Below are 25,611 nucleotides of genomic sequence, written 5' to 3'. Positions count from 1 at the left end.
TACATACAACTTATAATATGTCCCAAGGTGTGTTCTATAACCAAGGAATACTGGAGAAAATGAACTATAATGTCATTATGAACTATACCTTTAAAACTGCACTTATCTCCAGTGGGTACTTACCACAGTAGATAGTTTATCAATTTCCTATCATAATTGTTTCAAAGAGAACCTACCAGATATAGTACCATCAGCTGAATTGAAGACATTCAAGCCATTAGTGTAGTTGGTGACAGAGCTCAAGGCAACAGTGAGGTTAGGTTGAATACTGGTCCCTGTCTGGAACACACTCCTGACGTCTTCTGATGACACGTTATACTGATGAATTAAGGAGTCAACGCTAGAGGTAACAAACTGTAAAAATAGAGAATAACAGTATTACATGATGTAGAAAAAAATTAAATTAAAAATATTCCCATTTATATTCACTTGGTAGGTTGTTACAGTTTTTTTCCAATTACTTCTAAGCAAAATTGAAATATTCAATTATAAAATTCCAAATATTTCTATTGATAAATTCTGTCCAAATTAAATTTCTATAATTCAAATTAACTTGTAGCCCTTTCTTATTCTTTTTATTCAGGGAGATCTTATATTTCTTAGAAAAATGTATAATATGTGTATAAGATTCAAAATTGCAAAAATTACCCTCTTGACAAGTTCTCCAACCTCCAACATGCTGAGTAGCTGCTGGGTTATACTTGCAGTCTGATTCTCATTCATGGCACAGAGGGCTGTGGAAACAGTTGCCATGGTTACCCCATTGGACACTGTGTTGTTAAGGATGAGCAGTTTCCCAAGCTTCTGAGGATCACAGAATATGCTCTTAACATTCAGATCTGCTTGACCCAAGTTGATCATCTGAAATTAAAATCCCTTTTGAATAACTGAAAACACCTAAACAGTCTGTCTGACAACTAGAACTATAAATATTCATTGGAAAATAATATTTATAAGCTGCAAACACAAAAAAAGGATAAAGGTGTTGATGTGAGTTCAGTCTATATTTGTCTAAAAATCATAACAATTTATACAAATACACTTTTCCACCAAGCTGTCACCTAGTGTGGTGAGGAAATCACACCTTGTCCTGTGATGCAAAACTCCTGCTGTGGCACAGGAATCCCAAACTACGTAAACTGTGTTCATGCACTCACAGAAGTATACTTACAAAAAGGAGTGCATATAAATTTCAAATGCACGAAAGTGCAAACAATATCTTCATCTTCTGCTTTGAAATCTTCAAGGTAGTCTGACCTTTATACTGTTTTTACCTCTGCAAAAGACAAGTTAGCCTCCAGGATTTCCTGAGCGACAGCACTGGGCAAGTTGACTGTGTCAGTGAGGAATACCTCCATAGCTGTTTCATTCAAAAACACTTGCTTCAGTTGAACTGAAATTCAGAACAGAAAAAGCACATGTACTTAAAAATGTAAATCAGTTTGATATGATAACTAAGCAACTAAGCTTAATTCTAATATACAATGGCAATATGTATAGACACTGTTTTAAGTGAGATTGCAATTTTTGTTTTAAAAGGGTTTTACATACCTTGCAATGGAAAGAAGTTTTGCAGCAAGTAGAGACCTTTGATGCCAGCAGACATAATCTGTGCATCATTCAACAAAGCCAGAGCAGTGCTGTCATTGCTAACTATGTTCTTGAAATCATTTATCAGCAGATCCAGGCTGTAACAACATCAAATTATATGTAAATATACACATGCAAATATCACTAAATATCTACCCAAATACTAGTCCACTTTCTCAAAAAGAATAATATTGTTCTAAATTAAATGTTTCATTCTAGATGTAATCATAAATTAGTGAACGAGTTTAAATGTCAGTTCTTAAAAATGGTATGGAGAAGAGAAAAGAGTTAAAGGAGAGATGCAAACAGTGATATATGCAATAAGACAAAAAATTACTTGGTAAAGACTGTCTCTGCTCCTCCACCATTGAAGAAAGCCACCAGACTAGGTGCTGCTGCTGCTAGGGACTCCACATTGAAGTTGGTCATCAGTGTAGCAATCTGAGTGAATTCTGACAGGCTGGTCACCAGATTTGTTGTAGTGTTCAGCACAGACAAGGCCCACTGTGAGTTGAAGGAAGAAGGTACGCCTGTCTCCAAAAACTAAAAGAAAAAGCACAGTTATTTTAAAATAATTCATTCCTCACAGCTTATTCTTATCACAAGTTCACCAAATAAATAACTTTTCACTCTGGCATATGATAACTAATTTAAACTGAAAAAAATAATTACAAATACCTGATATTGTATCAAATGTGAGACAAAATTAAACTGACATCAGAAATCATTTAAATGAGAGACGAAATTAAACCGACATTTAACATCATTAGTTTCATAATCTTCTCAATAAAAATTAAAAATAATTACAAAAGAATAGTATAATAAATATGATATAACAACCAAAGGTCATGTTTCATGTTCTTGTGTCCTTCTCTTCCTGTAGTGTGAAACCGTTGACACACAACACAGATATGTTATTATAACTGCTACATAAGAAACTTACGGCCATGGCGACTTTCTGGATGTCCAGCATCTGAGCAAGGGTGTTGATCGTTTCATTTTTATTTGGCCCACAGATGGCAGCACTGATGTTGGCAGTTGTCAGTTGAAAGGCGGGGTGGAGAGAGATCACCTGACTGAGGGCTGTCACATTACACAGGACAGACTCTAAGTCATTTCGGCTCATTGCTGCTATGGTTGTCTGAAAATGATTAGGAGGTTTGGTCATATATCTGATTCACTCTCATATAAAAGATTTTTATAATCACTATTCCTTGCAATTAACATATTCTTTTATAATGAACAATTAACATAATATGTCACAAATGAAAAGAATCTCATTTCCAAATTCTTAACATAGCCCAAAAGAAAATTTCAAGTTTTGATTTGTACTGAATTTCAGTAGTTATAACCCTGCTGGATCAACAACTGACGGGGTTTATAATAAATTTTAAAGCAATAATAAATGCACTTACCGGATTAACATTAAATGTAGAATTCATGAGTGCTGCAATCAACTGTGAGGAAGCTCCACTGATCTGAGCCAGGTCAGGCAGGTGACCAGGATTAATACTTAATATGGAGGAAAAGCTGGTCATGGCTGAAATAATATAGGGGAAATAATTAATAAATTAAAATTATGTATGTAACATATTGTAGTTAAAATATTTGTAAATGTAGCACATGCTTAATGACAGTAAGTTTTTTGCAAAAACATGCTATTATTTAATAAATGCTCTAACTTATAGGATGGGTAACTATGATTTTGATTTCACAATGTATACCCCCAATGGACTTACATGCCCAAGTGCTGTTACTGAGGACATTTTGTAGTACCAAGTACATAGGAGTCCATATGGTGGCCATATTGGGATCAGAGCTCATGTACCCATTGACCTGGACAAGCATCTGCTTCATCCTGGAACATGGGAAAAGTGAAAGAATAGTGAAAGAGTTACACAGCAAGTTTTTTTTAAATAATAATATATCCTATTGCTCAATACAGTTTCTGTATAAAGTAAATGAAAAAGGTTTACGAGATCAAACATGTGATTAACATGCACAAACTGTATACAGACATTCTGATAAATTAAGGACCCTTTTAAAGCTACAAACTAAAAGTCATAGAAGGAATCATATCTGTAAATTAATCCTTCTACCTCATGTCAATTCACAGATAAAAATGCCCTTTGCAAGAAGAATGCTTTTACACAAAACTTGTCAGAAAGCCTGTCTCTTCTCTGACTGCAGCTCTATGTCCTGCTATTCATCAACTCACATTGTTCCAAAGTCCATATGTGCCATGTCTGGGGCCATACATTTGGTGAACATTGCAGCCCCATTGTGCACGGTGGTGTTCATCTTTGTCATTACAGAGTGGAAATTACTAGCCAAACTATCACAGCTAACCGGAGAAGAGAAATTCATGGTCATCATTTCTCCCATCTGCACATAAAAAAATTTGATAAGAGAGATCTTTCCAAATTCCAAATTAACCCATAAGACTACAGATTATTTTCTATAATGGCATTTATATAATGGCATTTATATCATTTATATCTTCTTTATTTTTATTCTCTAGTTATTACAATCTGTGTAATAACCTTAACAATTTTAATTATCTTAAAAGATATATGTCAAGCTAGAACTTTAATTTAGCTGCAGTTCATATCTTTTTAATGATGTAAGAAGCATGAAATAAGTCCCAATTGAAAACTTCAACTTAAGGTTTCCAAATGTATAAATAAATTATTATTACAAACTTCTTTAAATCAAAATATTTGAAGCCAAATTATTCTAGTTTTTATACCTTAACAATAAGTACATGCATGTCAAATCAGGATATATAATAATCAACTGGCAAGTGATTCAGAGACATATGAGCTGCTTTAATGGGGATTGTCTACAAACTGAATTTGTGGATTTGAACTGAACAATAATATTAAAATGCAATTTCATTTATTCAAGAAAATACATTAATACCACTTTCACCTATTCAAGAAAATACATAAATGCCACTTTCACCTTACGCACTCTCCTACCCACCTTTGTCATAAAAACAGGATCACTCTGCAACTGTGTCACAGTTGTCATCAATGCAGTAACGTTCATAGACATTCCATAACACATCATTTCCTCCATCACTCCATAATAATCAGTCATCAGTTCCAAATATGCCTGCATGTAGGCAAACATGGGTAAAGCCCCTGTGGAAGCTGCCTGCACGCAGCTGCCATATAACATAGCTGTGGTGTTCATCTTGGAAACATCTTGAGAGGCCATCAGACAACTGGTCATGGCAGACATGTTGAAGTTGGTTGCTGTGTGGTTGATGAAATCTGTCAAGGTTGTGGATAAGGACACGATCTCTGAGCAGTTGAAACTAATGGTTTCTGTACCATTCATTACAGCTGACACCTGCAACAATGGAGTTTTCACATTAAATTGACTGGTTTTACACCTACAGTATAATTGGAGGCCATTGTACTCTGGTGAGTATTTTGAAATATTCTGGACACAAAGTGAATCACCTACACATTTCAGAAAATATAATAACAGGAGTTTGAAAATATAAATCATATACAGAAAATACCTTTTAATGATAGCATCTTTTAATGCCTAAATAAATACTACAGAAAAAAATAGAAAACCAATTATATATAGATTCATGGATCTGGCTACACTGAAGTTTATGGAGATATACAATATGGAAGATGACTGAATGGAGAGAGCCAATATAAAACAACTCACCATCGCCATGATGTCCATGGCAGTTGTATTTAGGCTGGTTATCTTAGCCATAAGTCCAGCTTGATTCATGGCCACAGCATCACACACTAGTCCAGGGAAATCTACAATGAAGTGGGATATCAATGTGATAAATATGATGCATCCTCTTCTCAACCTTTTTACAACTGAATACTTGTTTGAAAGCTTAAGGTTACTCCTCACCAATAGGATTGGCATACATGAGCACATTCACAGGTGAAAAGAAATCATTTTGATGGCAGAAAATGCATATAATATGCTTAAACATAAAAAAATGCACAAATACAGAAGCTCCTGTCAAAGCAGAGTGAGCAAAGTCATGGATACTTCTGCACAATTAATAATGAAGAAATGAACTAGACAAAACACCATGAAGCACCATTGCCAATCAAATACATTAATAACCAAGATGCAATTACCCAGATGTGCCAGAGCCTGCTGATGGACCATCTTGGCTGCTTGGTTCCCTAGTGCAAACATGGTCTTAGTTGCAGGGTCTAACATGGCACTCACTGAGGAACAGGTATCAGTCAGGCTGGATATTAAGAAACAAAGGGAATCCTGGTAATTTTGATATATTTCAAGAATGTTTTAAAATTGGATACACATAATGAAAATGGAAAAACAGTAGTTGAATATTTCAACTTATCAGTGAGTCCTTGTTGATAATATTTTTTAAAATCCATGACAGGATACACATAAAGTAAATGCAAGCATACAAGACTAAACACAAAAACTCAACAAAAATTATAGACTTGCTGAATCAAGATGATTATATTTTCTGGTGTAGATTATCTAAATAAAGAGATTGAAATACTTACAATGATGTTTCAGTGAATGAGGGCATGCACTGTACAACTCTGGTGTAGTTAAGAGCCCATGTTGCTGGATTAGCAAGGCTAGTCAGTTTTGTCACCAAGGTCATAGCATCAGAGCAGTTATAACTGACAGTATACGGTGTAGCAGTGCTGTTACTGCTATTGCTGTTGCTAACGTCCATACTGGTACTGTTAATCAGGGACAGCAGCTATATGAAAGATAGTGTTGAAAAATGATTATTTCTCAGGATTAAGGGTATAAAAAATTAGTGTCAGTTAGTAATGTTAACAAGACTTCAATTAAAATGCTAAAAAGAGTATATTTCATTTTGTCACCCCGAGATAAAATCAGATATATATGATTTACTTATTAAAAAAAAATTTTTTTGCTCCTTATCATTCTTTTTAAACATACAGTTTGTAAGTTTAACAGAAATTCATGTAGGTAATTTGCCTCTTTTACCTATCTACATAAAATCAAAATCAAACACATATTACTAATCATTTTTAAAGTCATAACTGCCCATTTACTGCACCAAATACCATAAAAATAAACAGATCAAAACACATCCTCATATCTTAGCTAAGGGCAGATCCTGGTAAATTTCTGAAATACCGCCATCACCAATCTCATGTACTGTTAAACTGCTAAGCTATAGAAAACCTTACCTGTTGCATGCTCTGTTGTATAGACATGGCTCTGCTCATTGAAGCTGAGACGTCACCAGATACAGCATCACAGAGGAAATCATTTATGTCTGAAAAGTTAAAATGTTTCTTGACAGTTTTTTTAAATCAATATTAGAACATTTCAAGTATCTAAATAATAATATTTATATGTAATAGGATTCAAATAAAGTCACAAAAACAAAAGCTAAAATTAATACCTATCTTGGTTAGGGTTTTTTTTTTTTTGTCTTTACTATTAAAGTTAATTCCAATGTGTCTGGATGTGCCTTTTACATATTATTACTGAGTTCACCTAACACAATCACATGATGTACCTGAATGAAAGTAACTTTACCCCTGTGATAATTTTTTTTTTATTATTTTTTTTTTATTCTCAACCCCCTCCTCTCCCGATTAAGTAATATGCTGGACCAACAGTGTGAAAGGATGCCATGTGTTTTAATGTAAAATTGGCATCATTTTTGTTTTTATTTTTGTCATGTCCAATATCTGTCATTCTTTTAAATTAAAATATGACTCACAAATATGCCCAGATAAATATTAATTTTTAATGCTGCAAAAATAAATAAGTAATATATCTATTAATAAACATTATCAATGTTTTCACCTAACATAAACTTCACTGCCAACATTACAACTCCACATTTCTATTGTTTAATATATTCTATTTTTTATGTTAAATAATTTTTTTTTTAAGTGAGAAGAAATAATATCAATATTTCTAAATACTCATACATAATTAACCGACCTGCATAATGCTAAAAACCTTACCTCCACTGCCCATCAGCTGGTTAGACACCTCTTCCAGCACAGGAGCCAGAGCAGCAAAGTATGACGCCATGGAGCTGTAACCCGGGTCTGCACTTAACATACTCTCTAGACTGCTGCAAGTCCCTGACACACTGGATGTTGGCAGATATAAAAGGCTTTTTTACAGAATATATTGTGTTTTGAAATTTATGATGTTCCTTACGATGCATAGATGTTGGTCTACAGCCTACTTCCTAAATTAATTTGTCAAAGGGGAAATGGAAAATAGCTGTTCATAACAACACTTAGATGTACACACACACACACACACACACACACACGGAAAAAAAATAGTATATTCCAGGGACAGCTTCATTTAGAAGATTTAAAGAAGTCTATAAGTAAACTTTACCCATTCAATTTTTAGTGTTTGCATTTAAAGATTTATAGATGTAAATCATTGTCTACAAATAAGAATGTCATAGTTAATGTAAATAAAAAGCATCCTAATGGACTGCAGTTTGTAGAAGAACATTCCGATACTCACATGTCCCCATAACTCTGCGGCATACAAGACATTGCCAGGGCAGTGATATTGGTGCTGTTAATCCAGTTGGTGATGTAATTTCTGATCTCTGTCTCTTTAGCCAGTGTGGCACTACAGGAGAATGGTAAAGTCATGGTGCTGCTGGTACTGTTGGTGTCATTTCCAGTCTGCATGCTGGAGTTACTGAGGACTTGTACAATCTAAAAGAAAAAAGTATTTGAATTGTACGACTATACAGTGGTTCACACCAAGACCATTAAAGAAAAGGGTTAGGATAACAGTGTTATAAATGAGTCATGCCATGATGTGAAGATGAAACTTGACAATTTCCAGTAAAATAAAATACACATTTTATGAATAGATCTCATTCGGAACCTCTAGCCATCTCCTTGAGCCTGTTGAATGCTATAGTCATGGCTATTTACATATCCATTTTTCTGGCAGTTCAATTGCAGTTTAATTCATTTGCAGGGTCAATTTCTGATGTTCTGGGGTCAATTCTCTAGCTCGTCACTGAAATTAGTGTAACAACTTAATGATGTACACCTTGTACAAACTAAGTTGAAACAAGTACAGTGATGTACCTGGAAAGCCCATTCAGACTGGTAGTTATATATAATATCTAAAATAAGACAAAGTTTCAATTCTTGAGCTTTTGAATTTTGAGGTGACTGATGCCAGGAGAAGACAACGGAAAGAGGCGGGTATTTAGACTTGAGAGATGGTTAACAGATCACCATTTACTAAAAAAAAAAATCTCTGAATCAGATTTCATTGCAGACCTTGACGCATCCCAGGAACCATCAGAATTGAATTTAAAAAATGCGCAATTCCACATTTCCACGGAAAAACCTCATGTCTGTTTATTTCTTCCCTTGCTTAACACAAGCCACACCTTTATCTTTCACCTGAGCTGGCCTTACATCAATTAAGTCAAAATAACCACTACGATGGAGGGACTCTAATATGCTCATTCCGTTTCTTGCTTGAAATAAATTAAGTGTTTAATTATATTCATGACAAAAGATTATTCACATTTGTCATGTTTAAAACCAAGAAATAAATCAGGGGTTAAAAAATTTGTGAACACAAAATTAAACACAAATGCAAGATAATCAAGGTGTAATATTGTAATGACTCAATCTTTTCAGTGCATGGGAACACTTGTAAAATTTACACAAACAATAACTGTAATTTTTTAAGTCTTAAATTCTTAAAATTAAAACATTCCTATTGAGTGGTATCAGCAAATCTGAAAAGCAAGCTACCTTATAGTTCTATTCCATACATTTAAAACAACACAAATTGTAAAAGCATTTTCAGTGACTCAAAAAATTATGTATCTGAAAAACTGATAAGTTTTCCCCATTGACAAAATCAAATCATGAAGTAAAAGTAATGTATATGACAACAAAGTTCCTGTTTTTCAGGGTCAAAATTTCAAATAATTCACTTTTATGTAAAGTAAGTAATAGTGAAGTCAAAGGCATGTAATCATGGAAAACTCAAAGTTGGGTTGCTCCAAGTTGGAATATGATTAAATGTATGACACATGACTATGGGAGGTTTTCCCAGTGGTTAATTGCATGACACATCTATGCTTTTTAAATCTTAAATGAATCACAAAAAATTAACATAACACATAAATTACCTATTTTAATAACTATTCTAATTAATAACCAACTTAAAAGTTATAAACTTTTTACTTCATATAGATTGCACAACCTTATGCCATACTATACTGCGCAATAGCTGCCCTCAAACATGATTAGTAAATCACTGATAAATATATGTTCTGCCAAGCTCTCTACCAGGAAGAAATTAAAAAAAAAAACACACATTTTGTATTTGCTGAGTCCAGAATTAGAACCCTCAGTAAAAACCATCTAACAGTCCAGAAATAGAAAACTCCCTTTATTTACTTCTTGTGGGGGGAATTAGTTATTAGGATTATAGCTAAATATATTAACAAACAATAACCTGAACAGGTAGCTATTCCGTTTGCACTTTGATCAGTTTGGAAATATCACGTGACCATCCACTTTATGGGACTAGTTCACACTTGGTGCTATCAGACCAAAACTGATTCTATCTTAGTGTAATCATGTGTCTGATAGCAATGGAACAGAAATAAATACACTTTTAAACTTTCAAATTAACGAATAAGCAGAAAAGAACTTATTTTCTATTTATTTTTTGAGCATATACCTCTCTAATTTCACTAATAGAAGCCATTAGCATAACATTCAATAGTTTTTAAATACTCTTAGCTATTAAATGTGAATGTGACCAGGTTGCCAAACCAAACAATAACATGACATCTAACCTTACACGTGACGAGCAATTGGTAATCCCCTTCTTATCTATTAAAATTCTGGATAAATCTATGAAACAAATCATGCTATCATCACCCACCTATCAAATTACTAACATAGATTTTAGATGAGATGGATGAACATATTTTCAAAAATTGATGACATAAATTTATTTGCTTAAAATGGGGTTTAATTTTCTGGCCAGGTGAAAGCGGGCTATTTATAGACCATGACAATGCTGAGTTGACAGGTATATAAATACAGGTGACTTCAAGCTTCCAGAGGCATTCAGAACTTAGAGGCCTATGGTTTCAATGATCTTACTTTTCTATTGATGCAAATGTTCACAGTTGGGCAATAATACCTGTTTATGTATACCGCAGATGATTTGAAAAGGTGACACTAGGTGTATTATTCCATTCAGCAGTGCCTAGGGATACAAGTACTATTGAGGATTAACAGCAGATCCAAAACACCAGCGCACATAAACAAAAGGCGGCCTAATTCTTGAGGTAACATAAAGGTCACTTGAGTTACCAGTGAAAGATCATTATAAAACTCAGTGTTAAAAATTCATTTACTACCAGGTGAACAGCTGACATTTGGCTGTCACTTATCCTGATATGCAGGTACAGTAAACAAATAATCTTGAACTGAAGAGACCTCTACGCAGTAGATACTACTGTAAGTATTTAGATAACCTACAGCACTGTTGCAATACACTTGGCATACAAGCAGTCCAGTTCAACACTGCAAGTTATTACATGATCAGCAGGTGTCAGGATAAGCTTGGAAATATACATGCACAAACAGGTTAACCAGTCAAGACCACTAAGGCGTTTTGAAATGAGTAAGACCTTAACATGATGGATAGCGAGGAGCATGCCGTCTTCGTTGTTGGTGACACTAAGGAAGAAGAGGAAGAGGAAGAATGTGCTGGTGCTGCAGCAAGCCTCATTGCTATACCTGGTGCTACAGGGGGACAGTACAGTGACTTAGGGACCTTCAAGGACAGTCTTTCACAGGATTATGCCCCTCATAGACAACTACATTCTGTTCAAACTGAGCAAGCCATTGGAGAGGTTATTATTTTGCAGAGGGGAAGGGCTTTCTCTTTGCCTAATGTCTCTTCCATGATGCAGGCCAGAGCACATAATGAGATAGGACTTGACTTGAGAAAAATAAGCGATGACCTCAATATGGAGTACAAGGATCACCATGAAAAAGTACAGGTGAGACAAAAATAATTCCACAAATAAATTTTGTCACATTCCACATAATTTAAGCTATTATAATAATTTTCCATATTTCTCTTTCATTTTTACCTATTCTTTTCTTTTTTACATTTCAATTCTTTTTTATTCACTAAATAACTTGGAATATAGCTATGACCTATTTATAGAGGGTGAAAGGGGTTTCCCCAATCTATCAAATTGCACCAACTCCTTAGGTAAACAATGACTCATGAATATATGGATTATTCATCAATACCTGCAAATGTTTTTAAACTGACTTTTGACTGATCAGTTGGTACTTCTTATTTTTCACAAAACAGCCGATTCAGCAATTTGAAAATACTACCTTCTTATGTACAACTTTCTAATACTTCTTATTTTTAATCCTAAAAAAACAATTTTTTTTTTTTTAATTCAGTAAAATAATAGCTTTTGGACCCTGGCTAGAGCACAAAAACAGCAAACAAGAATGTACAATAAATAGAAAAATTAAACCATTTTTATCCATCAATTTGTCTATTTTTTTTTTCAAATATTTTTTATTTCATTCATTATTCATATCTTTCAGAAGGCTGCAAGAAATCGCAGAGAAAGTGCTCCAGCATCCATACTCTCATCCTCATTTACTGGAGCCAGTGTTGAAGACAACCACAGCTTTTTTCAAAGGTTGTATAGATTACTCTTTGCACCAACACCTTCACAACCCAGGCGGCCTGCACGAGTCAGAAGATACACAATTTCAAATCTGGAGACATTACCTGATGAACAGTCAGAAAACTCATCAAATGAAGATCACCAAGACATATTTGCCCATTCTCTTTAACCTCAGAGAAGTAACATAAGGCATTTGTATATAATGAATCAGTTCATGACATCATCCTTTTCTGGTACTGTAGCAGTAATCTTTTTCATTTTCATTACCAATTTTTCATTGTCATACTTTCAGTTTTACTATACTTAACAGAATTGCTCATAAAAAAAATAATCACAGAAATTTTTCTGACCCAATGAGATATTTTAATACAGGGTTATTTATTAAATGTTAGATAAAATATAACAAGGAAATCTTCACTGCATGGAAATATCATAAAATTGTTGAACTGAAGGCTCAGTTACTGCTAAGTACTTTATCCTTGGCTATATCCATCTAGTGTCGTTCATATACTTCATCCAGAGTCAGAACATAGTGAACTGGACATTGCTATTTTTTATTTATTTATTTTTTCTTAAGAACAAAAATTATGAGCAAAATCAATATACATTTTAGAAAGTTATAGAATGTTTATCATTTACCTGTGTTACTTTTATATTATGCCACTGGCTAGCATATGACTTTTATCTCACTCCCAGTTTAACTTACATTCATAATCCTAGTCTGTATGTCCATTGCAGTCATCATAGTTGCTGTACTATTCATTGACATGTAGTCACAGAGAAGTCCACTAAGACCTGAAATTGATGACTTAAGATGAAAACTGGGGATTGTTTTGATGTGCAATAAAGTTAACGTGAAAAGCTTTTATTAAAATTACATTAAATTCTGTCATTGTAAGTCACTGATGTTGTTTCTGTTCAATGAAACTGCTTAATCTGAGATTTTATTACGGGTTTTTACCATTGAAATCCTACTGGGTTTACATGGTGGGTTTGTACATTCTGCATTTTTGTAATATTATAAGTTTATATTATCAATGAGTCAAGGGTAAAACAACGTCACACTGAAATTTTGTTGACATAATAAAGTTACATAAAATGTTAACAACTGGTCTTTATCTTTACAAAATATATAAATTTTATGAAATAAAAATGACCTTGAAAATTAATGAAACAATAATACTGTAAAGCATGCTATGAACTTTGTTAAGAACTATATAGGGCAAAAGAGATAAAATCGATAACACAATCCAAATTTCTCACCTGATCCTTGGACCACCAGGTTGTGTATCATATCTGTCACCTGGCTGTTAACATAGAGGCCACTCATGTCCATCGTACCTCCATGTTGAGTGGCCACCAAAGATAGCACTGCATCACAAGTAGACCCCATACTGCAACAATGAATAATTTGTTTCAGATAAAATAATTGACATATCACTAATTTGTAGTATACCCATCCCTATGGTCTATGATCTTTGGGGAATGAAAACCTGTCAATCTACTTCGAATTAAAAAATATTATCTATAAAAAACATAGGTATGTTTGTTATCTTTGAATTCAAAAGAAAATTAATACCTTAATTGTTTAAGTTTTTAAACACATGTATTTATCATACAAAAATTATCTTATTTGATAACTGCTTTCAAAAAGATGAAAATCTAGAACATCAAGCTATTTAATTGAAATCATCCTAAGAACAAAAACCTAAATTGTCTAAAAATGTATTTTTCTTTGATTGAAACTTAATATGAACAGGAATATTCTTAAACAACTGCATCACATGTAATTCTATATCTTCTCTGTATAAAGCAAAGCCAAATATTCTACAAAATGTATGGGCAGATATTTACTTTGTAGTTACATGCTCCATCAACCTTGGTAGATAACTCATGACCAGGGTCTGCCACATGGTGACATTAAAGTTGTCAGCATCATTCCCTGTCAGACTAAACTGTGGGATGCTAATATTGAGGGACTGGACTGCAGCAAGAGCTGCCATGTACCGGTTGATGCTATTCTGTAGAGTAGTGAAGTTGGCAGTCGTGGTCTGCCCAGTCGCTGACATGATCTGAAATAATATTGTCATTCACATAACATACTTGGCTTTTTTGAAGATGAGCAGCATGATGATGTAAAATAAACAACCATTAAAAATCAACAATTGTGTGATGCAATTGTTACAAAATAATTGTGATGTGCACATAAGCATGTGTGTATGTGTTGTACGAAGGGATGCATGTGTGTATGTGTGTGTGCACGTATGTGAGTGCATGTACATGTGTGTATGTATGTATGTGTATTTATATCAACATACACCAGCACAAGGCGATGTTGAATTTTTGTGTTCATTTATTCAATACTGGTTAGTTCACCTGCATTAATAAGTTAGGCTCTGAATATCAAAGCCTTATTACCTACCATACTGGCAACCTCTGTGCTCTGACTCTGAGTCAGTTCTGTCACCAGTGTAGTTGTATTCAGCTGTAATGCCTCACACAGCAGAGACTGCAGGTGTGTTGAATTCACCTCACTGTTGGTGGTGTTCACTCCAAAAAATGCCTCAAAAGTGGTCACATTGTAGCAAAGGGACACGATGATATTCTCTTGACTTTGGTTAAACTGAAAAACAAAACAAAAAAAAAATAATAATAATAAAATCATTGAAAAATGAGGCACAGAGTCTGATACTTACATATTTTAAGCATATCTTACCTAATTACTACTAGTTAATGACTTCCTTTTTTTTCTTTTTTTTTTTTTTTTTGCACCAATAAGTTCAAATCAGAATCAAAGTAACTTGAATGTTATGTAAATGTGGGTATATGAGAGTAAAAGATATTTAGGTTATAAATTTTAATTAAGACACAATGTCATTAAACTTACCTGTGAAAAGTTCCTATGTTCAGTGGTGACAAACTCCAAGGCAAACTGCATCAGTACAGGCAAGTTATCAATGAGTGCTGTAACCTTCCTCACCTCAGCAGTGAGAAAATCCTCCAGGACTATGATGGAGGTAGTATTAGCTAAAATAATTAAGTAATTTTTAATCAGTAATATTTCTTCTCATCAGTTCTGAGCAAAAAAATTTAGACAAAAACAAGGCAAAAATACTTAAAAACATCAATGCACACAGTGCAATTCTCGACATGCACTTTTATTTATCACTCTTTATTGTGACACACGTACCATTATTGAATATATATATATATATATAGTTACAGATGTGAAAAATTACAATGGCAAGGTCAAATTGTTCTAAAATTATATACCCTGTATCAAACACACCCTGGATAGTACATGCCATAATTAACATAAATATTTGCTAATAACATCTACTAATTACTATATCACATAATAATTATAAAACTTTATTATTATTATATAATATACTTGCCATTAATTTTCTCCAACTGTGCTGACATGAGATCTAGCTGACTCTGTATTGTGCCCAGGTAGCTTTGGGTCACATTCAGGACACTTGACAACATGCTGTTGTTGGCCAAGCTGGGATCATCCAGAATTGTATAAAGACTGCTTAAACTGCTCAAATAACTGAAAGAACAATAATATACTTTTTTCAATCCACTTGTTTATTTTCTATTGCCCAACATTATATATCATTTTACTTTTTCCTACTATCAGATTTCCCATAAAAAAAGATAATAAGGCACTTCTGGAATCATTTCTGAATCAATATTTTCACAATTAAAGTCAAAGTTGAATTTTTCTAACATACAGCTGTTCTTGGTCATATTAAGCTACACTTTCTGCAGGTAAGTTTATATATCAAACACCTTGTCACATTGAACTGCATCATAGACTGCTGTAGTGTCTCCAGCGACCCCAGGAGAGAGGTGATGGGTGTGTCTGTAAGGTATGTGCCATTGTAGGACATCAGCTGCATAAAGGTGGCCATCAAGGAGTTCATATTGCCTTGGACCGCTGTCCAGTTCAGCTGGACATTTGGCACTTCAGTCAGATTAACAGATTGCATCTGAAGTCAGAGTGAAAAGTTCCAAAATGTAGAAGTATTACAGTATTGCCTTTTTATTCACAAAATCAAAGCAAAATGAACTTTTCTTACCAAGTAAACATAATATAGTTCCGTAAATTTTATATATACAAGTAAATTTAAGGGTTTAGAGCTTTCAAATAATGAATCATTGCCAAAGCTAAAAGGAATGTCTGGTTGGTTAACTACTATTCTAATACAATCTTTGAATTTGTAGACAGTCTAGAGCATTAAAATAATGTGATTTATCCAATCAAAACTTAGGTAAAAATCTACTAATTTTAAATGATTAATCTTATGTAACTATATGAATGATCATGTACATCTGTTTTAAAAAGACAATATGAGGCTTAGTGATACAAATTAAGTACGTATAACATGGTGAGTTGTTCTTCACAGATAAAAACAATTCTAATTTTTTTTACCTGTAGTATAGCAGATAGTGCGGAGTCACTCATTAGCTCAGTTAACATTGCCGTCTGTATGGTGGAATTACAAACCATTTCGTGCAGCCTGTCCAGATTGGCAGAGTTGGTGACACCCAACAGTGATGCAATTGTAACACTGCTATTGCAAATGTTAAAGGTCATCTGCACAACACTCTCTGCTACATTGGTAATGGTCTCGTTGGCTGATTCCGTAACATTGGTAAGGGTTTGATTGGCTGATTCAGTAACATTACCAAGGGTTTCATTGGTCACATCTGTAGTTTGAACAGAGTCAGCTTGGATATTTAAGACTGGAATTTGAAGTAGACCCAACAGGACCTGAAAATACAACAAAGTATAACAACAACAAATACACGTATTCAATCCTAGATAAAACTTTTGGAAAATTGCCTGAAATTTTAGAGAAAATCTGTTTAAAATTCTACCAGTAACTGACTTTCTGTAGTGTTCTATTCTACCTGGTCTGGAGACACCATGCTACTGGCATAGTGGTCAACCACCTCCTTGGTGGCCAGGATGGTAGTATTGATGAAATCATGGAGCCAGTCAGCTGTGGGTAGTAGGTCCCTCACACGCATTCCATTAGCTGAAAGTATGCAAAGTGACTAGTTTCATGCACGATTAAATTTTTAATTGGTGAAATAGTGTTAATCAAACACTCTGTATCCTAACAGACTTTCTAGAAATATGAATTCTGCTTTAACTGAAGGTTTATGACTGGCAGATAATTAAGTCAATTTCAAACTTCCATCTCTATCCTTCCCACCCTCTCTTTCTCAACATACAAGCACATTTCTTTATCTAATTTTTCTTACTTGCACATACATGCGGATGTGTTTTTTGAGGCATAAATATACACACACAGCACAATGATAAGCACACACCTAATGCATTCTGCATGTCTGTGTTTACAGCTGTCACTGCTGTGTTCATGATGGACATGTAAAGTTTGACAGTTCTCCAAGATGTCACATTCACTAAGGCTGCATCCAGGGTTTCCAGCATTGCCGTGATTGATGATGGACTAAAATATGGGAAAATAAATGTAAAATACAAGTGGAATAATATGGGTACAGAATGAGAAAGCAACTGGATGAAAACAAAGTGGTAAACATAAAAATCGATCTTTCATTAATAAACTCATCATCAAAAAAGTGCCATTCAATTTAATTTAAAGCATCAGTATTAGTAAGATTAACATTTCAATTAATTTTAATATGACTTTTTCTACTGCTGTGTATCTTACTTAAATAAGCCTTTTCATTCAAATATGCACAACTTGATATTATGACTAAACTATAACACTAAAAATGGAAATATTGGAACATACTCATTCCCCATTGAAGTAAACATAGTCTGAAGAGTGGCACCAAAAGACCCCAATTTTTCTGTCACTTGTGTCCAGTTGACACTAATACTGCCAGGAGTCATCAGACGGCTGATGTCTGCTGCCACACTCTGCTGAAAGGTCATCATGTTGGTCTGTAACTCGGTGGAATGAATGGACAGGTGAGTGAAGTTGAAGCTGGACATGGCAGAGGTGTCATTCAGGAGAGCCGTCAGGTTTTGACCCCACTTCATGAAAAAAAAAACGTAAAAAGTGCTGAATTATTAAAACAGTGAATATATATCAGAATAAAACCAAGATAATAATGATTGTAAACTGGTTTAATTATAGCAGATAGCAAATTATGCTGCCAAGAACTGTTTTACAAAAATGACTCGCAGCTCTATAACAATAATAATACTTGCAGACTTTGTATCGAATACAATGCTTCTTTTGTTCTTAAGAAAATGAAAGGACAGATAAACAATTTATCACACTCCTTACCTGTGTCATTGTTCCAACATCAGCAGTAATCTGTGCTATGATGGTGGTGACATTGGTGCATATCAGTGATGTCATCTCCGTGACTGGCACAGATGAAGGTAGGGCCAAAATGGACTGAAGCATGCTGGGATTACAAATCAATGCAAGTGGATCTGTGAATGACGTCAGGTTGAGAACCTAGAAGAGGACAGAAAACAATATTTAATTTTAACTGACATCAATTTCACAGCTTTGCAAACCTTATACTTTGAAATCTCTACAGGGAATTTCATAAAGTCTGAATGTTATAATCAGTAATATAATGATTATTTATTTTATTGTTAAAAAATTTAATCTACCATTTCATCTGAGGTCTTACATATCTTATTGTATTTTAAGTAAATTTATCTTATGATCTTTTCATCATTTTAAGTTGCACCAAATTTTTGTTGCAAGCTTCATCATTATAATCTATTACTATTGTCATTATCATCAAGTCAAGCATATTCAATATTTCATAGTCTTAAATACAACCGGGTCATAACTCAAGCCACCTTTTGTGTGTCCATCATGGCAGTGACCAGTGCTGGGATAATGTCCACTCCATGAGTCAGTGTATGATTGACCAGTTGGAAAATAGCTGTGCTCTGACTATACATGGCTGAAATCATTAATATTTTTCTATATAAAAAGTCTTCTAAACAACTAACTTAAAAATAATATAAATGTTACTAAATAGGATATGATATATTGTGTTTTTTGTATAAATCTAAACAGCCATACATTGTTGCCTAAGCCTGAGGAATATTAAACAATGAATAATACACCATTACCAGAAAAAATATTATTCAGTTTAATGTCACCACTGTAACAATGATGTACAGCATGTATAGTATATCACAAACAAAATATAACAGCAAGCACATATTCTACATATAGCACATACCCTGCTGTCTCAGAAGCTGCTGATTCATGTGTTGTATGACATGATCTGTTATAAACATGTTCATCTTCATCATCTGCCAGTGAGTGTTGTTCTGGTCCATCCTGGCATCCATTGCACTCAGCATGTTATACATATACTGATTGTAGCTGGAAGAACTGGAATGGCCAAATACATAATTAAGGTAATAAAACCAGAACCACACAAAATTGGACATTTAATGCCTAACTTATCATTTGAAAATTTGCTGAAATTTCTGCCCTGGAGAAAAAGTAGTCTACTTCTCTGTATTCAACCTAACAACTTAATGTTTATCCATGCAAGCAATCTTAAAAGACGAGCATCAAAACTGATAGTGATACCAGCACTGAGCTCTCAAAAATGAAAGGAAATGTGTCCTTATTTTTATGGTTTAATCCAAAGAAATATTGGGCTCATTCTAGCATAAAAATCTATGGCAAAACTAGGTCTTCAAAACGCTTCTTTCACTTTTTTGTCATTTCATCATTATTTTTTCTTGGGGGGGGGGGGGGGGGGAGGAGGTAAAAATATCATTTATTAAGGTATATGACTACACAATTTTATTCATACTCATTCATATATGAATTCATGAGGGTCTTCACTGCAGCATCATATTTTCCAAAAGCTTCCAAGAATCTTGTCCAGTTGACCTTCTGTAAATGTGCCATTGTTTCAGACTGCACAGTGAGGAAGCTCTCTAGATTGCTCTGTAGTTGTTTCCCATTGTTCAGGGTGGTCTGGAGATCAGCTGAACTGGCTGTGCTGTTAAGTGCTGTGTGAAACTAAGAGGACAAAAAAATTTAAAAGCATTATTGAAAAATCCACTAGTACTTTTTTCTGCACATATTCAAGATCCCACCACTGCCATACAGTTGCCAAAGTGTTTTCATACATACACTGTAGGTATGATATAACTTACAAAATATATAACGCCATTATATTATTTACAGCTAGTAGTATAAGCAATGTTTCAAACATTAGAGATATTTGTGCATCAGAACAGATTATATCACCTGTGCCATAGCTGTAGCCCAATTCCCACCCATAGCAGCTGTCATATGAGCACTGAGGGCGGCCATGTTGGTGCAGACCTCTGTGTGAATTTGTGACACAGGTACATAAGACGGCAGACTGAAGTACTTCACAAACTCTGTGTAGTTACAGAACAGCCCAATCATGTCTGCATTTAAGCTTAGTTGGGTAAGCTGGAAAATTTTAAGTACATAAAAAATGTCAAATATTAAGAAAAGTTACAGCAACTGCAATATATTTATAGCACTCCTAATTCACAGTGGCACCAAATTCTTTAAAGCATCTACAACTTCATAACCTGAGTGTAAGATTCAATGAGACAGGTAGTAAATATCCAAGATCAAAACCTTCATCTTTCCAAATGTATAAATAAGTCTGAATGAAATCGTAACTTATAATGCACATACCATATGTGCAAATGTACGATGCATTTTGCATACATACATACAAATACACAGTTACAACTGCTTAATCATAAAATAGCAAATGTTCTGCTTGTTCGTCAGTATTGTGACTATGGCACAATGCATCATTGCTAAATTGCCTCTTGTATGAGTATATTCTTTGCATTTTTACAATTTTTATTCATACATTTGTATACTAAATAATCATATATAAATACATATTACTACTAGTACCTTTTGCTCATCCAGCATAGTAACTGCCATAGCTTCAATGTAGTCTGGCCCATACATGATGGTATAATTCATTAACTTGCCAAACATGGAGGAACTGTTGTACATAGCTAGACAGAAAGAAACCCATCAGTTTAACACTGTACACCTTCAATGTTAAGAATTTCATAAATAAATACTGATTTACATCAGATAGTCATGCTGTTATATGAAATTAAACAAATGGGCAATCTCAAAGATAAAGTGCTGCTCATTATATCATATATATACAGTTATCAAAAATAGGTATTCTTTTGTGTAGTAATTTTAAATGCATATAAAAATGAAAATATGAATATCATTAACCTTTCTGTATAAAATTGCAATATTATTACAGTACCTTTCATACTGTCCAGTTGGTCATTAAAAGTGACAATCATTAAGTTTGCTACATTGACCATGGGACCAAGTGAACTCCAGCTGCTGTTTTGAATGTGAGAGCTTCCTGCCGTTAACAGGGCTGAGATGCTATAAATATAAATATATCATTACAACACAAGTAAATAGCCAGAGAGATTATCAGGCTGAAAAAAAAAACTGATATGTTTCTTGTTGTGAGCAAGAAATGTGGAAATTATATGGAATGGATTCCCTTGATATTAGAAAACTTGACAACTTACTGCAATAATGTTTATTTTAAAATACTTTCATGAATACTTATACATGCAAAAATCAAATCTACAGCAATCATGTAAAACAGAACGGTTTCTAATTCCTCATAAACAAATGAAAATATTCTTCCCACACCAATTATTTGTCTATATTTTCTAGTACATAAAAAAATCATGAAATTTTCACATCACATTCACATTTTCACAGGTTTTTTTTAATTAAAAAATACATCTTTGTACTGAAATTGTAACAGACCTTGTAAAATCCAGTGTCTGGGAAGTCTCCAGAGACCTGACAACACTTGAGGCTGCCTTGAGCCACAGTGACGCCGCCTGGAGGTCAGACTCCGTAACACTGTTCCAAGGCTGAAGTGAGGCCAACTGGAGCACTGTGTCAATCATTGTGGCAACATCTCTCAGGCTCTTTCCCAGTGTATACTCTCCATACAGATCACTGAACACTGCAGCCTGAATGGAGAATTACATTTACAGCAAATATTTTATTAGAAGTTGATCATAAATTAATAATTAGAGACTATTCCATAATGAGTATAAATACACATGATGTATATTTTCATATTGCAAAGCTGAATGAAAATATATGTCAACAGTCTCAAATATGTATAAGATAGTAACTAAACTTTACAAAATTTTTGCTATCGAACTATAATGATAGATTAATAAGTTATCAAAAGAAGACCAAATTTCATCTAGCAATACCTGGTCAGTGTATCAATTAATGCATCTGTTCTTGAAGTAGATTTTATGACATTGGCTCTCAGCCTTCCAGTTTCTGGAAATTATACTTACTATTCTGACAATTTCTGCAACATCAATTTCTGTCTGTAGTTTATTCACAATGACAGGAATGAGATCATCTTGTATGCCACATAAACTAGAGGACACAGCGGAGACATCTACAGCAGAACTGAAGACAAGATATTTCTTCAACATGTCTGTACCACACACAATGCTCTTGAAGTTGATGCTGCCAGTCAGATTATACAGCTGAAGACCAAAAAATGAAAGGAAACATATTCAATAATTACAGAAAAATAAAAAATTTGAAGCACATAATTAAATCTATGATCCAACATATGTTAGATTCTATTTAATTTTAATTTAAAATTGCAGTCAGATTTCATTTCACCTACTTGTATTTCATAAATCTGAATGTAACACTATAGTTACTTAGTTTAAGTTTTTTATCATCTCTATACTAAATCTTGAAAACAATTTAGGCTTCGTTCACATGCAATGTCTATTTTCTATTTTCTATTTTCTATTTTTGGTATGTCTTATGATCACGGTCTGTGCACTGAATATCCCGCGGCGTAATTACTGCCAGCGCGAGCCAGTTACTATAAGTTACTATAAGTAACTGGCTCGCGCTGCCAGTAATTACGCGGCGGGATATTCAGTGCACAGACCGTGATCATAAGACATACCGAAAATAGAAAATCTATAGAAAATAGAAAATAGACATTGCATGTGAACGAAGCCTAAATATCTTCTTTTCATAAACCCTGCTGAAAATATGACAATCTCTCATTTGGGAATTATGCATCCACACTGACCCATCTTAAAATCCCAAATGTGCCAGCTATAACGTACAGGTAGTACCCAAAAATTTGTACACTGAATGATAGACACCCAATGTATACATACCCCTGTCATGTTTAGTGTAGCAGCCAATATGTTATCCACCACATAATCTGGGAGCACTCCTAGCTGTGTCACTAGATAGGATTTCACTTCATCAGGGTTTCGAAACAGCTCTGCCACTGTCCAATTTTTCCCTGGAATAAACATAAACAAAATCGTCTATCAAACATCTCTGAATTACTGATGTCTAAGACTATGGACAGAAACTCAGAGTCCTTTATTTTAAGCATGAAAACGACAAAGCACATATATACTTGTAACTAGCACTGACCGTTATTATGTCCAAGCACTGACCGACCAGCCTTGTTCGACTACAGCTTCAAGCTATCTGCTTCTTATCTGCTTACCAGTAGCCTACAATGCACAACTGTGGTACCCCACCACTTCAGTGCAAAATTTACGCCAAATCACAAACCTAGAAACTCCTGCACTTCTGGTGTCTCCAGCGTTGTGGCCAGGGCCTTGATAAGCGTTGCTGTCTGTGGGAGCCCATTGAGGACACTACGTGTCCGGCTGTCATTTAGCAACGGCTCCATTTCTGCGAACAGCGTGGACAACCTGAAGAACACAACCTCATAACACGCTCGGTGCAGCTGCATTAGCTGTGCCAGGCCCATGGTCGAGGGCCTAGCTATCGCTGTACACGTTCAAATCATATCTACATAAAAACTGGTATACATAACAATGAGATTATATTTTCGTTACCGTTTGTTTGTCTGTGTACAGCATTACACAAAGGTTAATGGACGGATTTTGTTTGGCATCTGTTTATAAGTCGGTACAAGTAGGCCCTACATTTCTTTAAATAGCTAGCCTTTTTATATCGTCTAGCCTTTTTGTATCGACTGTAGCTTTTAGAGATAAAATAATAACCCTGCTATTACGCAACAGAGTCATTTAAACGGAAACCGGAGGAGGGGGGGGCAGGCTCGACACGGCCAGTTAAACGGATTAGTTAACCTTAATTTTAACCTGACTCATGCTGACTGTAGGCCTACTCAACCAGTGTGCCGGCGGTGTTAGTTCGAACTACCTAGTACAATAGTTTCACTGTGAACGCACCCTAAATGTTTCGATTCAGATTAAAGGAGCACATGATGTGAAAAGGGGCTAGGACAAAGCCTGTTACAGTGTTAATTTTGTCATTCTTAAAAGAGGTTTATCAACGGTAGAAAAAAACAGACGCCCCCCCCCTCAAAAAAAAAAAAAAAAAACAGGTAGGCGATGACATGTCTAAGGAAAGCAAGCAAAATGTTTATGCACACCTATCGATCAATTTCCCTTTGTTTAGGCCTACACGAAACAACGTTAATATGTTTATGGAATTTTTTCACATGCCTACCTAGCTGAAGCGGTGCCCGCAGCCGCCGTGTTATCCGCCGCAGTCTCTTCATTGGCACACGTGTTGTTGATATTGCAGACAAATGACTGCACAAAACTCAGGCCACCAGAGTTTGGAAGGGAATAAACAGTATAGTTACCTGAAAATAGTAAAGAAATAAATGATAACATTAGTTATAAATGGCACATATTTTGATAATTGTAGCCTACAACAATGAGGGATTCTTCGACTATAAGCAGTAAAAACACATGCTTTGTTAGCTTTTGGCCAACATGTGACTGATCAATGGTAAAGTTTATTTTTGAAGATAGCTACATCAGTGGAAAATCAACAAATATCTTTGATTCGATTTATTTTCATTTTTTTAAATATATTCAACATATAAAAATATAAAAACTGATTTGATATCCACTTTCCCTAGCCTCAAAAATCGTGAAAGAAGAGCTGTTCAAATGCTTCTTCTATTTGAATAACGAACCCACTCATATAATTTATGTAAATCCCCCTATGACACCCTTCCAGCGGCACCTTTGACATTTCCCGCGTCCCCTTGGACTTTGACATGTTATAAAATTATATTTTATGGGGCATCCGTTTTACAATAAAGAAGAATCAAAGGATTTTCTAAGTACTTCTAGACCCCAAAACTAAAATACATATTCCCTGAAACTTATCATGAATAAACTTACGCTGAAAACTTATTGTTATTCGGAAAATGTGCAGTTTATCCTCTGGTGGAAT

General features: G+C 34.5%; 2 protein-coding genes across 2 annotated transcripts in view; one reads left to right on the top strand and one right to left on the bottom strand.

Moving 5' to 3' along the window:
* LOC106170532 (uncharacterized) overlaps positions 1-25,611 on the bottom strand; it is a 49,263-nt gene that overhangs the window by 19,968 nt on the left and 3,684 nt on the right. Inside the window, exons 4-42 of the mRNA XM_087008551.1 lie at positions 24,871-25,009; positions 23,944-24,086; positions 23,532-23,662; positions 22,674-22,871; positions 22,120-22,331; positions 21,593-21,720; positions 21,217-21,323; positions 20,560-20,751; positions 20,117-20,328; positions 19,529-19,683; positions 19,137-19,243; positions 18,604-18,780; positions 18,103-18,347; positions 17,657-17,796; positions 17,231-17,358; positions 16,749-17,090; positions 16,106-16,305; positions 15,706-15,863; positions 15,195-15,334; positions 14,730-14,930; positions 14,162-14,379; positions 13,571-13,701; positions 13,014-13,102; positions 8,104-8,303; positions 7,578-7,708; positions 6,786-6,874; positions 6,120-6,325; positions 5,718-5,833; positions 5,281-5,381; positions 4,576-4,947; positions 3,809-3,975; positions 3,330-3,448; positions 3,006-3,130; positions 2,534-2,731; positions 1,928-2,133; positions 1,552-1,688; positions 1,275-1,393; positions 649-861; positions 177-354 (exon numbers count right to left, since the gene is read on the bottom strand). Coding sequence (XP_086864677.1) covers positions 177-354; positions 649-861; positions 1,275-1,393; positions 1,552-1,688; positions 1,928-2,133; positions 2,534-2,731; positions 3,006-3,130; positions 3,330-3,448; positions 3,809-3,975; positions 4,576-4,947; positions 5,281-5,381; positions 5,718-5,833; positions 6,120-6,325; positions 6,786-6,874; positions 7,578-7,708; positions 8,104-8,303; positions 13,014-13,102; positions 13,571-13,701; positions 14,162-14,379; positions 14,730-14,930; positions 15,195-15,334; positions 15,706-15,863; positions 16,106-16,305; positions 16,749-17,090; positions 17,231-17,358; positions 17,657-17,796; positions 18,103-18,347; positions 18,604-18,780; positions 19,137-19,243; positions 19,529-19,683; positions 20,117-20,328; positions 20,560-20,751; positions 21,217-21,323; positions 21,593-21,720; positions 22,120-22,331; positions 22,674-22,871; positions 23,532-23,662; positions 23,944-24,086; positions 24,871-25,009 — 6,570 coding nt within the window. The remainder of the gene's footprint in view (positions 1-176; positions 355-648; positions 862-1,274; positions 1,394-1,551; positions 1,689-1,927; positions 2,134-2,533; positions 2,732-3,005; positions 3,131-3,329; positions 3,449-3,808; positions 3,976-4,575; positions 4,948-5,280; positions 5,382-5,717; positions 5,834-6,119; positions 6,326-6,785; positions 6,875-7,577; positions 7,709-8,103; positions 8,304-13,013; positions 13,103-13,570; positions 13,702-14,161; positions 14,380-14,729; positions 14,931-15,194; positions 15,335-15,705; positions 15,864-16,105; positions 16,306-16,748; positions 17,091-17,230; positions 17,359-17,656; positions 17,797-18,102; positions 18,348-18,603; positions 18,781-19,136; positions 19,244-19,528; positions 19,684-20,116; positions 20,329-20,559; positions 20,752-21,216; positions 21,324-21,592; positions 21,721-22,119; positions 22,332-22,673; positions 22,872-23,531; positions 23,663-23,943; positions 24,087-24,870; positions 25,010-25,611) is intronic.
* LOC106160017 (uncharacterized) lies at positions 10,708-13,020 on the top strand. Its single transcript, XM_013536508.2, has 2 exons — positions 10,708-11,650; positions 12,222-13,020. The coding sequence occupies exons 1-2, from the start codon at positions 11,282-11,284 to the stop codon at positions 12,474-12,476; spliced, it is 624 nt and encodes a 207-aa protein (XP_013391962.2). The 5' UTR covers positions 10,708-11,281; the 3' UTR covers positions 12,477-13,020.

Source organism: Lingula anatina, chromosome 3, assembly GCF_051362555.1.
Source record: "Lingula anatina isolate TDL-2025a chromosome 3, LinAna3.0, whole genome shotgun sequence".
NCBI classification, from domain to species: domain Eukaryota; kingdom Metazoa; phylum Brachiopoda; class Lingulata; order Lingulida; family Lingulidae; genus Lingula; species Lingula anatina.
The sequence above is the reverse complement of the archived record's forward strand: the minus strand, read 5'-3'. Positions and strand labels throughout refer to the sequence as shown.